This window comes from Xiphias gladius, chromosome 20 (assembly GCF_016859285.1).
Source record: "Xiphias gladius isolate SHS-SW01 ecotype Sanya breed wild chromosome 20, ASM1685928v1, whole genome shotgun sequence".
Classification (NCBI taxonomy): domain Eukaryota; kingdom Metazoa; phylum Chordata; class Actinopteri; order Istiophoriformes; family Xiphiidae; genus Xiphias; species Xiphias gladius.
The window spans coordinates 18,217,974-18,234,883 of NC_053419.1; the positions used below are offsets into that span (position 1 = coordinate 18,217,974).

At 41.3% G+C, this 16,910-nt stretch overlaps 1 protein-coding gene across 1 annotated transcript in view; it reads left to right on the forward strand.

The window, feature by feature from the left end:
- The window catches only part of col27a1a (collagen, type XXVII, alpha 1a), a 70,186-nt gene that overhangs the window by 29,346 nt on the left and 23,930 nt on the right, over positions 1-16,910 (forward strand). The window contains exons 8-18 of the mRNA XM_040158162.1: positions 1,225-1,269; positions 4,214-4,267; positions 4,812-4,856; positions 5,986-6,039; positions 6,778-6,822; positions 10,706-10,759; positions 12,170-12,214; positions 14,363-14,416; positions 14,638-14,682; positions 16,180-16,233; positions 16,633-16,686. Of these exons, the coding sequence (XP_040014096.1) occupies positions 1,225-1,269; positions 4,214-4,267; positions 4,812-4,856; positions 5,986-6,039; positions 6,778-6,822; positions 10,706-10,759; positions 12,170-12,214; positions 14,363-14,416; positions 14,638-14,682; positions 16,180-16,233; positions 16,633-16,686 (549 nt within the window). The remainder of the gene's footprint in view (positions 1-1,224; positions 1,270-4,213; positions 4,268-4,811; positions 4,857-5,985; positions 6,040-6,777; positions 6,823-10,705; positions 10,760-12,169; positions 12,215-14,362; positions 14,417-14,637; positions 14,683-16,179; positions 16,234-16,632; positions 16,687-16,910) is intronic.

A 16,910-nucleotide genomic window follows, 5' to 3' on the forward strand; every position in this document is an offset into this window, starting at 1 on the left:
GTTTAAACAGATTCCGACACATGCAGGTGAGCTAGAAAAACAAGAATTCTTCAGCACATTATTATAACCGCCCAACATGCCGTTCCATCATAACAGTTGAATTTACAAGTGGAAACTTTCAATCCCGGATCTCTCCACAGCACTGCTTACCAATAAGGCTTTTCACAAAAATATGGATAACACACACACACGTTTCTGCACGTGTGGCTCTGTTATAGCAACAGTCTGTCAACACCCGGTGACATCTCTGTTTAATGTGTATCACTCATGTATTTTCATCCCAGCTCCAAGCGTCTCCTCCTAGTGGTCTTTTGATGATGTGCAACAGATGATGTGAGGTGACAGCGAGACAGAGGAGTTCTCCAAAAGAATGCTTGGACATTTCTTGGATACAGAGAGAACAGCATAAAAGTTTAAAGATTAGGTCTGTTAACTGAAATGTACAGAAGTTGTATTTATTTTAGTTACAGTATTGCAAAACAAATGCAGTGTTGACACAGTTGCCATGTGTAACATAATGAGTAGAGAGATGCTGCGTCCTCCTCCCTTGCTGCAGTCAGATGACAGAGCTAAAGGATGGTTTTTACGGGAACTCTGGGAGTCTTGGCTTGGTACTTTGGAGCTGTGGTTTAGGAAAAAGGGACAACAGCAATCTTTCCTTTCTTTGCTCTTCTGTTTTTATTTTGTTTTTTCCTCTTCCCTTTCCTCTTTCTCTTGCTCCCTTACTCTATCAAACTAAAATCCCTCTAACCTCGGATTTAGTTTTTCTCTGCTCTTTGTTGGGGGTTTGTAGTTGCTGCAGTCAGCAGAACTTTAGAAAAGCACTATGTCAGGCTGTCTTCAGTGTTGTAGTCTGCTCTGCAGGCAGAGGGAGAGACCTACTATCTGACTCACACAGGAAGGCATTTATATCCTCAACATGCCATGATCCTAGCAAAGCTTCCCCAGCACAATGTCTCTGTGAACACGGCCAGTGGAAATTCTGATCCCTTGACAGGAGTGCAGATTGATTTCTTACATATGGCACTGAACTTTTCTGCCTGTGCTCTTAGTGTTAATTTTCATTTTTTACTCCACTTGTCATTCCCGATCCGAAGGGAGAAATCCTCTTGTGCTTTACGTGTTTTCCTCATCTGTGAATTGTTTCAGAATTTGTGAGTTTTCTTTCACTCCCATTATTTTATTCTTCAGCTCACCTCCCATGTCTCACATTTGTCTTTCTAGGGACAGAAAGGTTACCCTGGTCCACCTGGACTCCCTGGAGAGCCTGTAAGTATCTTTCTCCATCACCTGTACTTTATGCATTTGCTCTCATGAGTCTCTCAGTGATGTTTTTCTCTTATGCTGTCCACCATAAAGACCCTTATTGCCGACTAATCCCTCATATTCTTAACATCTCACCTCATTCTTCAAAATCACAGTCGTCATCCACTCCCAGGTCGTTTAACCTCTCACTCTGTGTGTATGTATGTGTTTGTGTGCCTGCAGCAAGCATCCCTGTAAGCAAGATTAGATTAGCCCTTTATGAAGAACTGGTGAGGACAGACATCTGGCCGAAGCGCTGTGCTACAGCGATGCTCTCCAGGATATCAGAAAGCAATGCCAAACAGAGAGAGAATAGGGAGAAAAGAAACAGGAACAAGCCAACTAGGCCAGCTGTGACACCCTCACGGCTATTACACTGAAGCTTTGGAGAAAGTTTCCCTTTTTCTGACTTTCTTGCTCTGGACCTGCCACTTATCATTCAACATTCGGTCTCTCTCCTACAGCATTTTACACTGATGCTATTCTCAAGCGTGCATTTCATTTCTCTTATAGTTTCTTCCTCCTCTATCTGTCCATCTCACTCTAAAATGAGGAAATCAGTTCAATGAATTCTTTTATTTGCTGCTACAAGTGGGAGGAGACACGATTCTGTCTTTTTAGTCCAGCCCAACAGAACTATTTTGAGTAAGGAGCATCCACCCTCATGTCCAGGGCTATTTTCAGTCAGGCTTGGTCATACTACTGTTTGTATTAAGAAAAGGCCTTAGTCATGGAAAGCAGAGTGGAACATTCTCCTCATTGTCACACAGTTTAAAATAAGTCCCCGTTCTTGGGGTGACGTCACCAGCGCAGGGAGTTCCCGCACTACTCATCACGGAGAAGGAGTACTTTTTCTCTCTCACCATCATGTCCTTCCATAGTGCATCCTCAAACGCCCCCCTCTTTCCCACAGAGCTGCTGCTGCCGATCACTGTCCCGGCCTTGAGTCTGAATCACTGCGGCACCAATGACTGAGTAATAAGCACAACTGTTTGGCAGTGTGGGCTCTCCAGCTCTTGAGAGCAGAGGCCAGCTGGTGTGCATAAAGTGTTGATGACTCTTTGTTATAGTAATACATCACGGGCCGTGCTCAGAGCCTCCAGTTAAAGGTCCAAAATCCACTCAGCAAAATTCTTGTCTGGTTTTAACTGGCTGCATTATGCACTATATTTATCCAAGAGAGGGGATGGCAAGCGAGGCGCATGGCTGCACGTCCGGAGTGAGTCAAAGGAAGTTATACATGAGCACTTGTGTTCAGCGAATTTTGAACACAACCTGCTGTTATGCTTAGACACACACACACACACACACACACACACACACACACACACACACACACACACACACACACACACACACACACACACACTTACAAACCAAACTCTTAATTAGCTTCTATGGTCTATACAAAGGCCAAATCTGAGAAGTGTGTTAGACTTTTAGCAATAACCATGAGTCCAAGAATAGATAGACTCAGTAGGAATGGGTGATATACCGTACAGCGTTGGCATGTAACAAAGTACATCTACTCAAGTACCGTACTTAAGTATCAATTTGACGTACATGTACTTTACTGAAGCATTTTCATTTGATACTACTTGATATTCTATTCCACCACAATTCAGAAGCAAATTGCTTGATTACATTTATTTAATAGCTATTTTTACCAGTTACTTTACAAATTAAGATTTTTATATGCAAAACAGTGTATAAAATATTACAAATTGTTCTATATGAAACCACCCAATGGTATATAAAATGCTTAAAACTAACTCGACAAATTGCGGAGTCAGGTCCCCGTTTTTTTCCTTTCTTAAAACACGTTTTTATTTAAATAAAAGCTTTTATTGTGTGATTATTATTATTTTAAATCAATGTATCAATAATAAAAACAAAATGTATAACAGTATGAAATTCACAGGGGCATTGAGTACTTAACTTTTGATATTTTAAGTTTATTTTGCTGATAATACTTATGCGCTTTTACTTAAGTAACCTTTCCAATGCAGGACTTTTACTTGTGTTGGAATATTTTTACATTTTGATATTGCTACTTTTATTTAAGTTAAAGCATCTGAATACTTCCTCCACCACTGGTGATATGGATAAAATCCTTTATCTAGATGTATGCAGTTTTATATTGTGATTGTGATATACAGTGATATAGTGAATTTGATGACAGTTCAGTTGTGATCACATTAAGGATCTCAGTGATTTTAGATTAGATTAGATTCAACTTTATTATCAATGCACACCGTAAATACCAGTACAAAGTAATGTAAGCACTAGCAAAGTGCGTATCAATACATGAAGATAAATTAATCTACAAAATGAACAATAAACCAGTGTAGTAGTCATAGTTAGAGGGGAGTTAACTGATATATACAAATTTAAAAAAAAAAACAGTCCTACATATTGATTTATAAGATTTTCCTTACCAGTCTAATATAATCAGAGATACTAAAGGGATAGCTGCCTGTGAACATGAACGCTATAGTGAAATCTCTGATGGTTAACAAATTTATATCATCTTGTGTGATATATCTCCATATCGCTCAACCCTAATACTAGAATAACAAAGCAAAAAGGGCTCAGTGCCACTACCATTTGCATCAAGTGGTGGTGCACCAGCTAACTGTACTCGTACGCGCAGCACAAAAGTCCACTGCCATGCAAAGCAAACTCATTCATCTCCTCATTTTACAGGAAATGGCTCATTTTAATTTAATCCATCCCCTTTGCCCCGTCTCCCTCTCTGAAACTGTCCGCTACTCTGCAGAATGGCTTGCCTGTGTGTTTGTGTTACTGTAATTTTGATCAGCCCCCCCCCCCCCCCCCACCACCACCCAAAACCAAGGACCCTCTCTCACACACTCTCTCTCTCCCTCTCTCTCTCTCTTCCCCGCAGGGAGAGCAAGGTCCAGTCGGAAGCCCAGGTGCCAAAGGTTATCCTGGCAGGCAGGTGCAGTAAATCCTCTGCTGTGACTGGTACAGTTGTAGTCAGGGCCATAGTAAGGGCAGAGGGCCAAGTGGAATTAGGTTATGTTGAACAGCTGATTTGGAGGAAAATATTTGGGTAAATACTACTGTATATAGAGGAGTTGGAATATTTTAAAAGATAAAGTGGTCGAAGAGAACAACATCACAAGCTACAGCCTCAGAAATGACTATGAAGCTGAAATAGTACATTCATTGCACAGTTACGGAATAAGAATGTATTACAGTATATTGGACAGAAGGGTCTGTTACTGTGTGGTGTTTTTGAAATGTATCATACAAAAAATGAAGAGAATTTTACATTTTGTGTTTGTAAGACCTGTGGCTCTACTGTATCACCTTATTTTAACAATATAATAGAGGTTGTAGCCCTTGGCCTGCCAATTCTAAACGCCATCATGACACACTATTGCACACATTCAGCGCGTATTTTGGAAAAACTTTATTTCAGGTATAGACCAGTAAAAGTGTTGAGCTGCTAAAAAATAGTTCCTCTCTTTATTTTTCAGGGTTTACCTGGGCTTATAGGACCAGTGGGGCCTAAAGGCGTTCGGGTAAGTTAGCTCAACATCCTCCCTTCAAACGCGCTGCTCAAGTTTGATATTTATCACTATAAATTGCTAACATTGGTGCTTTAACAGGATCGGTGAGTATATTTATTGGCAAGGTGGTCAGCCTTACAGCACACTGACACTTTTTTTCCCTCACAATATTTACGGAAGGAGACACACAGAGATTTGTTGAATTAAGGGTTGCAAACTATTTGTATTTTGTGCTGTAAACCTGTTATTGCAGTGACAGCCTGTAGATGCAACAACATACTGTACAAGTGCATGCGTGTACCAAAACAGGCGTGCACCAGCATCCACCCCTGCACACATAAACACATTCATATGCACTCGTTCAACGAGGAGCCTTTACTTGTAATGTAAACATTGTATTACTGTATACAGACACTTACTCAGAGACTGGCTGTTGATAAGCCTCAACATACAAACACACACCCTTTAGGTACACAAAACAAAGAAACACACACTCGTGGATACAAACAGTGATTTTTATTTTGCACTCCAATAAAGGTTCTTTATCAGTTCCCCTCGGCTGCTCGGAAGCCTCCCCTGCCCCCACTGGCTGGAATTTCCTGTTTAAGCACCATATGAGGCCCTGCTGTGTTAAGGAGGCATTCTAGTCGTCTCCCTCTCACCGAGCCACCTTTCCACATATTCATCACCCTCCCTTGCAGCATATTCCATATTGTGTACACCTCAACCTACTCAACTAACGCTCGCCCGCAACAAGCATCTCAACTGGTCCTCTAGTGTTCAACTGTTGTGGTGTTTGTGCTTGTTTTCCTCTGTGTGTGTCTCCCCCTGTGCCGACAGCCCAGTGTGAGGTCCCGGCTATCTTCAGAGATCCCTGGCGTGAGGGTATGTGCCCTTGGACTACATCGTGGAAGCCAGCACCATGCAGTCCATGGGCATATACACTTGCCTCATGGCTTGGTTCTTCATGGAAGCCCACCCTATCCATGCTGGACCGTTGGCCCCTGAAACCCGGCCCTAGAGCCAATGGGAGTTGCTGTACTTCCAGCAGTTTTCACGGCATCCAAATACTCACATCACATAATCCTCCTCTCTCCTCTTTCTCCTGTCTTCCTCTCTCCTTTCCTCTCCTCTTCTGCAGGGTTTCATTGGAATCCCGGGGCTTTTTGGCCTACCTGGGCCTGATGGCGAAAGAGTGAGTTCTTGTCAAATCTATATTTCTTTTGGTTATAACCGTAAAAATGTTGTCACCGACTAAACCCAGCTAATGGCCCCTATGAGATGACAAAAGGGCCCCTCCTGCTATTTCACTCAGCTCTCCTGTCGCTGTTATAATGAGGGAAACAGTCCCCAGCTGTCCAAGATGCTGCTGTATAAAGCTATGTGGGAGTTTTGATGACTCATATGATAAAAGCCTCCCATAGAGCCTTTGAACTGCCTGAACTCATCAAGGCCTCCTCCTTCTGTGCAGCCTCTAAAACACAGAGCGATTAGCCTACTTATGACATGCTCCAGGAGGTTGCGTCAGCATAGGGCAGGCTGTAATCAGGACAACAGAGGGTGTCTGCCCGACTTGTCCCAGGAGAAACTGATGTTTATTCAACATATGTACAAGATGAGGCCTAAATGCCTCATAATAGGCTGGAAAAATGTTGGATAGGCTGCAGTCAGCTGTTCCGCACATCTGTTGAAAAAGGGGGTTGAGAGAGGCTTACAGCTATGGCTTTTTAATTATGTGTTTTGGGCTTGAATCAGTCATGCCCAAGAGTGTTATGTTTTTGGTTTGGTATGGTTTTTACACGATGCCTGTCTTTCTCTTTCTTCTTTGTTTTTCTGTCCTTGAACATCTCTCTTCCCCTCTCTGCTATGCTTTCTATCCGACTTCTACTCTCTCTCTCTCTCTCTCTCTACTGTATCTTGTTTTGATTTTCAGGGAATTCCCGGTGAACCAGGGAAGAGGGGCAAGATGGGTAGGCCGGTAAAGTTTTGTCTCAACATACTTTACAGATAATCTTTCAAAAGTGTGATGAATTGTGCTGGAAGTGTTGAACCTTGAACGTATGGTGTGTTTTTGAGGGGAGATGGTGACACGTGTCAAACAACATTCAAATCAATATTCTACTTAATTGTTTTGATTATAGCTCTTAATACGGCAGGCGCACAACCCCACTCAAATAAAGTAGAGAAATAAATTGTATTAGAGTAAGTACAATTAAGTTTTATAGGTCATTCATCCATTTGGGTCCGACTGAGAGCTTTTAGTGCAAAGACTCCACATGGTTATAAAATTTATAATTTATAGAGCCTGCATTTATGTCATTGTTTGAGTCACCTCAGTATTTCCATGGTTGTTGGAGGGGTTAACTCCAGCCTGAAGACCGTGGAGTCCCACCAGCCGCATGTCGGGGCCTTGGATGCAGCAAGAAAAAGGCTTTTGTTGGAGTAAAGGGCTTTTGGTCCCCCCCCCCCAGCATGGAGCCAAGCCACTTGGAGGAAGTCAGTCAGTTCTGTTGTGTGTGTCAGATAGTGTTCAAAGTTTGACAGTGTGTTTCAGAACGAGTGTGTAACACTGAAACTAGCTGCTGAGATCATTCTGCAGCTGTTGCTTACTGGCTTTTCAGTAAATAAGGCATTTATAGAGCTAAACCCTCTGAACACACACAAGCCAGTGTACATTTAGTGTGCGGCTTTGAGAAACTGCAGCTTATTCTGTAATCAGACAAATATTTAGGAAGTAGCTTTGGATGTAAATTCACCTTGTGTGAGGCTTTGTATCACATGTTACGCATGTGACTCATTTGCTTAGGCGTTTTGCTTTTTTGTGTTGTGTGTGCCCTCTCCCCCAGTCAAAGAGGGCTTCATCAGAAGAGTCGTGGTTCCGTTGATTCTGGTCCTCCGACAGTTTTCTTGTTAAGGTCATTTCACAGTTTTGACACAGGCCATTCAAAACGAAGAGCATTCATATGGAAGTGCTTTCCTGACAGTTTGGGCCTTTTCTTGCCCCTAGCACATCTTAGATGATTGTATGACAGCAGGAGCTCTGTTTTTCAAGGGAGGAAAGAACATAATGACAGTGTATCACATTGCATAAGATTGTTTATACATATTCCTACTAAAGATTGAGAATGGAGTAATAGAGGAGTGATGTAATTTGAATTATTTAAAAATCTTTAGAAGGCCGCCTTAACTGCTACGGCCCTTTATATCTGACCTGTAAACGTAACTGGAAAACACACGTCATCATCATCATTGTGATGTGACTTCATGCCCCTGTATAGAAAATGGAAAGCTAGGACACATAACAAGATGATGGAGAAGAAAGAACAGAAGAAGCACCTGAACCGGAGCCAGAAATTTTAATGGCTGTAACTGCAGTACTCTGTCGAGGAAGCTCACACACACATTCCCAGCCTGCCATCTACCAAAGAGTGATGAGGGAATTATATAAAACATTGGCAAGCATAAAAAGTTTCCTGCTGTGTTTTTTTTGCATAAAATTGTTTAGGGTTTGGCTTTGTTTGTCTTTTTGAGGTTGTTTTTTATCAGGCTGTTCGGTTGCAGTTCCCTTAAGATCATCCCCGTATCTGACAGTGTGTGGTGCTGTTGTGTGATCCTTTTTGATTTCAAAGCTGAAGGGCGGGGTCGTCTGACGTCATGTCAAAGCAGCAGGCCCTCATCAAAGTCTTTCAAAGTGCTGTACTTGGTACAGCTGCGTTTCCCACATTTGCCCTTAGATTTTACGGCAGCGGTGACAACTGTATGATTCATCCTTTGAGTCACTTTCATGCTTCATTGATTGCCTTTGCACTTGTGCTACCCCCATTACACACATTTTTTTTACAAGTACCATAAAGCAGTCTCATGCATAATATTGATCTTACTATGGTACGTTTTTTGGGGGATGATTTCAAACCCGCTCCAGAGGCCTACAAGGGACACAAAAGAGCTTTTTGTCAAACTGTATAATTTCAGCACTGAATTATGATCGCTTCATTGACCTAATGGGATGTGTCAGCAGACTGAAGGATAGGTGAGCATTTACATACCATCAGTCGCAAGGATTTATTATTTGAATATGAAGTCAAAATGTCAAAATTATCCTAGACTGGTTTTCATAAACAAAATAAACTGCAAACTCAAATACAAAGAGTTACATTTAGTCAGCAGATTTTTTTTCTAAGGCCAGTCAGAGATTACAATAAATGTAAGTGGTGTATAGCTAACATTTCAAGTCTTACTAAAATAACTGACATTTTCTGGGGGTATTTCAGTAATTAGCATTTTGAAAACAATGTGTGGAGACCAGAATAGCAGAACCTAGAAATTATGAGTGTTTCTGTGTTTCTGCCCTCATGCTTTCCGCAGATGTGGTTTCTCGTTGCAGTACCACCACCTGTAAGCATAGCTCACATTAGCATCCCGTTTACTGCTAAATGGACAGAATAATTACTTGGCTGCTGGTCTCGCTTGTTGCACTTAAAAAGTGTACTCGGCCTAAGCGGAACAGTTGGGTGTCCACACCCTACAGCTGATAGATTTAATGCTTATAATGATGCCATTACGCTCTTATTTTGTACATATTTCAGATTACGCTGTGTTTAATGTTATATTTGACTTAGTGAAATTGTTGCAATTGCTCTGCAATTATAGGAGCAGTACTCTGAGTTTTGTAACACTCAGCGATATTTGAGAAACTGTGCTTTGTAAATTTGACTCCATGTTTAAAGTCATAATGATTTACTCTGCATTTGCATTGGTGGCACTGAAGGAGCGTAACACAAACACAGCCTCCTTTAATGAAAGGCCTTTTTGGCCATATTTTACAATCCGTGTCATGGATGAATGTGATCTTTTTTATTATTGCGTCAGTTTTTGCACAGTCAGTGCAATTAGCATTAGATTTTACTATGTTTGCTTTAGCCTACACTAAAGCAGCTATAACCAAAATATTTTATACTAACAGTGCATCAAATGACTACTTTTATGTGCTAGGAATTGCTCGTATTGATGAACCCACAGAAAATGATCGACCAAATACACAGTTCCTTTCAGCTTTACAGCATCTTTAAGCTTTTTTTTTGTTTTTTTGTTTTTCTGGCATGCAACTTTATTGTTTTGGTTCGGTCTTGCTGCTCTCACCACATCATCTGCGGGCTGTGGCAGACAGCTGTTTTCAGCTAAAATGCTATTTAAAAACCCACTGTACATTATCTGCTCAGCACCAAACAGCAGACAGAGACAGTTAGCAACTAAAAGCTGAACAGCCAGCTATTTCCATCAGGAGTTAGTGAAGACCAAAAACAGAACAAAAAAGAAGTGCTAATATTGAACTTACTTTTATTAGTTGGCCTTTTATTAGTTGACGATTCCAAATGAATAATAATGTCGCTCTATCAACTTCAAAGATGATAATATATCATTGTTGTGTTCACAACTTGTTTCTGCTGTTCGCAAGTGGCCAAAAAATCAGTTACCACAGGTTTTACTAGAAGGGCACTCAGAGAGCGCAGACGTCTGGTGTATGTTGTTTGACAACATACACCAGACTTCAGAGAAAAACAATCAAATTCAAAGTAAATGACCCGCATCTGCCCTAAAATATACTGGGTTTTTCCCTGGCCAATGCCATGTCCCTCCATCCAGTTGGGTGCAAATCGTTTCAATATTTTTTGTGTAATCCTGCTGACAAACAAAACCAGCAAACAAACAGACACAGTTGAAAACAACCTCCTTTGGCGGAGGTGATGAAGCAGAAAGTACTTATATAAAGCAACAGGACACTTTAAATTTATTGGCTTTATGAGTTTGATTGTGGCTGTTTGTGTGCAGCTGAACATAAAAGCTCTTCTCTCTGTCCTCAGGGGTTTCCAGGGGACTTTGGGGAGAGAGGACCACCTGGACCAGATGGAGAGCCAGTATGTCACGCACTCTGTTACTCACACACGGTCACACACCTAAATACATAACCGATCCACATGCTCACACACACAAACACACATCCCTACCACATGCACAAACACAAACTGAGAGCAGTGGTTTCACTCACACACACACACACACTCCACCGGTGTTTTAGTACGGTGGCATTAAAAAAAAAAAAAAAGTTAGTGGTCAGTTTTGTTTTTGTTTTTTATCTTGCTCCAAGTTTTATTGTTGTATTTCGTTTTATCCCATCCCTTCCTCTGTTGTATATAATTTTACTTGGCACTCATTTTCAAAACCTGCAGTGTTAAGGGGGACGGGGGTGTTAGCTGGTCTGGCTTTCAAATGCAACCTTTTCTATTCATTACTGTAAGCTGGCCACCAACACACACATAAACACACAAACTGTGTCAGCAGACACAGCCTGTCACATGTTTCCATATGGGAGACGTCAAATTATTTGATCTTAGCATTTTCACTATTTAGAGATTTTCACTGTCATTCTTACAAATGTAACATTTCGTCAGTAAGAGTGGAAAGCTCTAAAGTAAAACACATAAACACGTCGGCAAGCTGCCCTCAAACGCACTCACAAATACATGATGAACATATAGCGTATTAATGTCTGAAGTCAGGCTTGTACATCAGGCACCTAAACTCCTAATCAATCCTTTCGTAGCCCTGCTGCTTTTCTTTTTCCTGAGCGTAAGGCCTCATCTTCCAGATTGTGAATTATACATCAGACACATCAGATGTTAGCATGTATTTTGGATAATCTATGCAATGTTTTTATGAAATCCAAGCTAAGACATTTTAAATATTTCTGCCCCACATAGGCCACACTTTGTTGTCTTTACATTTGAGAAAAGAAAGTCCGGTGCTTTTTAATTCTCCTGCAAAACACAAGAGCACACTAGGAAAAGATGTCTGAGAAGGAGGAGGCTCCACTGTCACTGTGTTTTTTTTTTTTTTTAATGAAATAAAAAAAGTAGAAAAAAGCAGGATATCCTACTTTTATCTTGAAATAACAACATTCTTCAGCCATGCTCACGGTCCTTCTATCTATCCATTCTATCCATTTCTCATTCTCACGAACCTGCAGACTTGAAAAAGCCACTATGGGTTGATGGGCTCACATCCCCCTCCACCTTCACCTCAAACACACACACATACACACACACACACACACACACACACACACACACACACACACACACACACACACACACACACACACACACACACACACACACACATGCACACAGCCCCCTCTCATAAGCTGCGATGAACACTGAGCCACTCTTCTGAGCATGTTTGTTTAAAAAAGAGCCAATAAGCCCAGAAACTTGCTCCTTCGCCCTCTCCCTTCATCTCACTCACTCTCTCTTCTACTTTTTGACTAGGGTGACATGGGAGCCCCTGGTCCAAACGGAGTTCCTGGACTTATTGTGAGTAGTGGTTTGTGTGTTTCAGTGTGTAGTCTGTGCGCTTCCCTCAATTTTAACATTGTATTTTCCCAGACACTTATTCCATAAATACAGAGCTCTAAAGAGTATGTTTAAAAGGAACAGAATATGCCTGCTTAATTGAAAAAAAACTCTCAATTAGCTCTCATCATCATTTTCACTGCCAGTCGCTTTGGTGGAAAACTAACCATTTGCCGTAGTTTCTTTACCACTGTACACACTTTTAAAATAGTGGAAGTGGATGGCTTTTGGAATCCAAGATGGAAGAGACAGTTATTTTTTGCCATGACTGTAAAGCCTGAATTATGCAGTTGGTCCCCCTCACTTCCTCATCTGACAAACATGGCAGGGATCTACTGTTTGATCAATCACACAAAACTTTAACAAGGCCTCCTGTTTTCCTCTGGAATCTCTTTCTTATTAACTATTTTTGAGCAGCAACTTTGCCCACCTATCACCTTGGCCCTCATGCCTGCCAAGCCTGACAGCCACATAATTGTGTCTGATTATAATGTCTCCCTGGTTTCTCTTGTCGCGTCCTGTCTTCACCCATCGGTGCCGCTCCTCCCGATCTATTCTAGGCCACCAGTGGTGGTAGTAGGCCTGTAATTGGAGCACTCTCTGATTACAGCTCTGCTCTGAGCTCCGTGTCCTCTGCATCAATCTGACCTGACAGTATAATGTACAGTACACACCAGCAGCACTGAGCTGCACCTCAAAGATATAAATACACAAGCAACCTTCTCGGAGGACTGCAGGCCTCAACTTTGAAGAAGGGGAAAGTGTTAACATGCAGACGACTACTCTGGCTTAGAAATTCACAATTCTGAAGGACATAGAAAAAGTAGGAATACCACTTTTTTATTTCAATGTTTCTCTCTGTCTTTCTTAATTTCTTTCCCCCCTTGCTCATTGTAAAATACTCATCCTGGGCAATATATACACACCATCTTCCACTTATCCTGCTTTGATGGAGGTTGAAAGGGTTGTTGTACTAGGCAGGAATTAACCCTGGCTGCCCCCTGTGGCAGGCATGGATAACAAATCCACAAGTCTGAAATCAATTAACAACATTATCCAGTATAATATATTGTGTTTCTTCATGCTTTTCTGCGATTTGGACAAGTGAGCATGAAATATGTGCTTAACTGAGACAGTTAAGTATCAGTAGGCCCTCTAGAGGTCTGCAGAGGTCTTGGAGTCAAATGACTTCAAAGAGATCCTGAATAAGACTTCATCCCCATGGCTTACATTTTCCCATCTGAAGAAGAAAACTTCTCAACCTCTCAACTCTCAACACCAAATTAAGTGACTTGTTGTGAGGCTCATTTTTGCAGTATATGCAAACAATAACATCCTCTGTCACACACGCAGATGCTACAGTATTCTCAGACAGACAAGTATTCAATGCACTTAGCCAAGGCCACCCTGATGCTCTTTGCAAGCAGAAAATGCAGAGCCGAAGAGAATGGAAATAAGATAACTACTAGCAGCGTGTAATGCTTCTCTGTGGAGAGGACACATTTCACGAGCAATTTCATGAACAGGGCCACAATACAGTCTCTCTTTCTCTCACACACTGACAAGAGAGCCGTTAATCCAGTCAAGTCTATAATCGGTGTGCATAACTGGTTTCTAATAAAATACAATTCTCTCTGGGCATTATGACTACAATCTTGTTCTGTTTTTCTTCTGCCCTGAGCAGTGAAGACCACTGCTGGCTTCTTTTTCCAGTGTTGGGACAGATGTTACCTCAAGCATTTATTCACTATAGCACAATCTTGGCTTCAGACTGCAAGATCTATTCCTTGTGTCCCAAATAAGATCATCCATTGTTTTGTGTTATGTAATAATGTGACAGCCGTATGGATAATCTGGAAGCAAGAGAGAGAAGATTATTCTTGCATTTACAGTAATAAATGTCAATGTGAACTGAAGTGTGAAGTGAAGTGTACTCTGTGTGTGTGTGTGTGTGTGTGTGTGTGTGTGTGTGTGTGTGTGTGTGTGTGTGTGTGTGTGTGTGTGTTTGTTGAAAGTTAGGGCTATGAGCCATGTGTTTATGCACACTTTATGCATATGATATTATTGAATATGAAACGTTTTCTCATTTGTCCCCTCTTCTGGCTTCAGGGTGACATGGGACCTTTGGGAGAGATGGGCCTTCCAGGACCTAATGGACTGAAGGTATCTCACACACATACACACAGATGGAAAGTGTTACCTTCACGCTCCCATCTTGCATTGTGTTTTTTGGACTGTCTTTTTGTTATTTTATTTGCACAATACAAAATATCAGAATGGAAAATCAGCAAAATATGGATGAGTTGCATGGTAAGTAACATTCAGAAACAGCTATTCTGCAGTCAGGTTTCATTAACTAACCCATCTGTTGGTGCTTGTTCCAGGGGGTGCCCGGAAATCAAGGAGAACCAGGACTGAAAGGTGATAAGGTGATCTGAATATTCCTGTTATTGGCCTGGTTTTGAGCAGCATGTGATGGATATGTACTCCTTTGCACCCCACTGTAGCCATCTCTGTCCTACCTATCGACATAGAGCATGCTTTCATTAGGTCCCACCTTCAACCACACCAATACAAACTTCCGATGATTATGCTATTTGTATAAGGCATGAGGTTTGACAGGTGTCTCTCAGATCCACCAATTTGAGTCCTTACTGTGTCATTTTCATTAAATCCATTGTATGATATGTTAAAGGAATTAACATCACCTTTCATTTTTAGGCAGTCAGTAGGGAAGCCATCTGTTGAATAAACTTAAGGGAATAGTTGGACATTTTGGGAAATATTTGCTCTGCTGGCGAGAATTAGATGAGAAACCATATCTCATATTGCAAACGTATCCATTCAGTATGAAGCTGAAGCCAGGAGACAGTTAGCTTAGTTTATCAGAAAGACCGGAAACAGGGGGAAAACAGCTAACCCCGGCTATACTAGCTGTTTCCAGTCTTAATGCTAATCTAAGCTGCTGGCTCTAGCTACATAATTACTGTATAGCCATGATGGTGGTATTGATCTTCTCAGCTAATTTCTCAGCAAGAAATTGAATAAGTGTATTTCCCAAAATGTCAAACTAGGCCTTTAAACGATAAACTTTGAGTATGAAAAACTTTTATGAAGAATTCTACAAAGCGTTACTATACAGAAGTGAAAGATAACCCAACAGAATGGCAAAAGAAAACCAAAATAAATAGAATAGTAAGATTTCAAATAATTGGAAAAAAAACAAAGAATTAGAACAATGCCAGGCAATGCAAATGTGTTTTACAAAGGGATTTAAAATAGGATCACTGTTTTTGCGTATCTGAGATCCTCAGGCATGGAGAGATCCAACTTAGGGACCTTTCGGCCCTTTCAACCTTAACAAAGTAGGTGTTGAGAACTGCTTGAAGGGCGCTGCAACAGTATCTCAAAAAGTGAAGAGACTAATGGATAGAGCAGTGACTCATAGATAGAGCAGTGACTCATAGATAGAGCAGTGACTCATAGATAGAGCAGTGACATGCCTGATAAAACATGCTTGTACCCGTTCAGTTCCTTGAGCAGTTCCTTGAGCAGTTCCTTGAGCTTCTAATGACAAGAATGAACAAAAGTTTACACCAAAATTATGCACTTCTCGCTTTACATTTGTATAGAGGCTGTTCAGACCAAAGCAAAAATAACCAATAGTCTGTTATGACTAATCTGTTGAATGCTGGCTTATTAAGAAATTGACACAACGCAAAGACGTTGGCTAATGCAATGAAATAGATTAATTATGTGAATGTTCATGATGTACAGACCAGTAATTAGTATTGTCTGTTGAAAAAGCTGAATGTGATTGACGAAGTGGAAGGTTACCATTCCCCTAATGTTCTTCATTTCTCTTTCTTTCTGTCCGTACCTCATCCATCTCCCTGCGTGTGTTCGTCTCCTCCTCTCTCCGTCAGGGTGAAATTGGGATTCCTGGAGAGCAAGGGGAGATTGGGTACAAAGGAGACAAGGTAGATCACCGCTGCAACACATTTGTACACATTATAGAAACTCAGACATCCATTCCCCTCCGCAGCCCCTGTCCTGCACACTGCCTCCAACACACACACAAACTGAGGACACACAGCCTTTGTTAAAGAACTGTCTTTATGCAAAATGACTTAGCCAGATGTGTGCTGTCCAGCTTAGGGAAATTCTTGTGTAAACCCTCCTCATTTGTCTGTGTGTGTAAGCAAAATCTAACCCTTTTAGCATCCTAGAAAAGAGTGGTCCCAAGAGATAACGGAAATATTGAGCAGAGTCATGCATGTCTAATGTCTGTTGCTCTAGAAAAGAAATTCTGCTTTTTGCTTCTGAATGCTGTCTGACAGTCTGTCTTAGTTTTCATGGGTTGTGTTTGTATTGGACAGGGCATCCAGGGGGCTCCGGGGTTACCAGGCATTCGTGGGAAACCAGGACCTCAGGTTAGCTCTGGCTTTAATGAGCAGAAATACATTGAACTGTTAAAATGTGGACATAATGCTTTTCATCTAAAGGAATAGGTTCACATGGAAATGTGATTATTTGCATTTTTGCCGAGAGCTGGATCAGAAGGTTGACAACACTCACATGTCTGTCCATTTAATAAAAGGCTGACGCCGGTTAGCTTAGCTTAGCATAAAGACTGGAAAAAGGGGACACAGCTAGC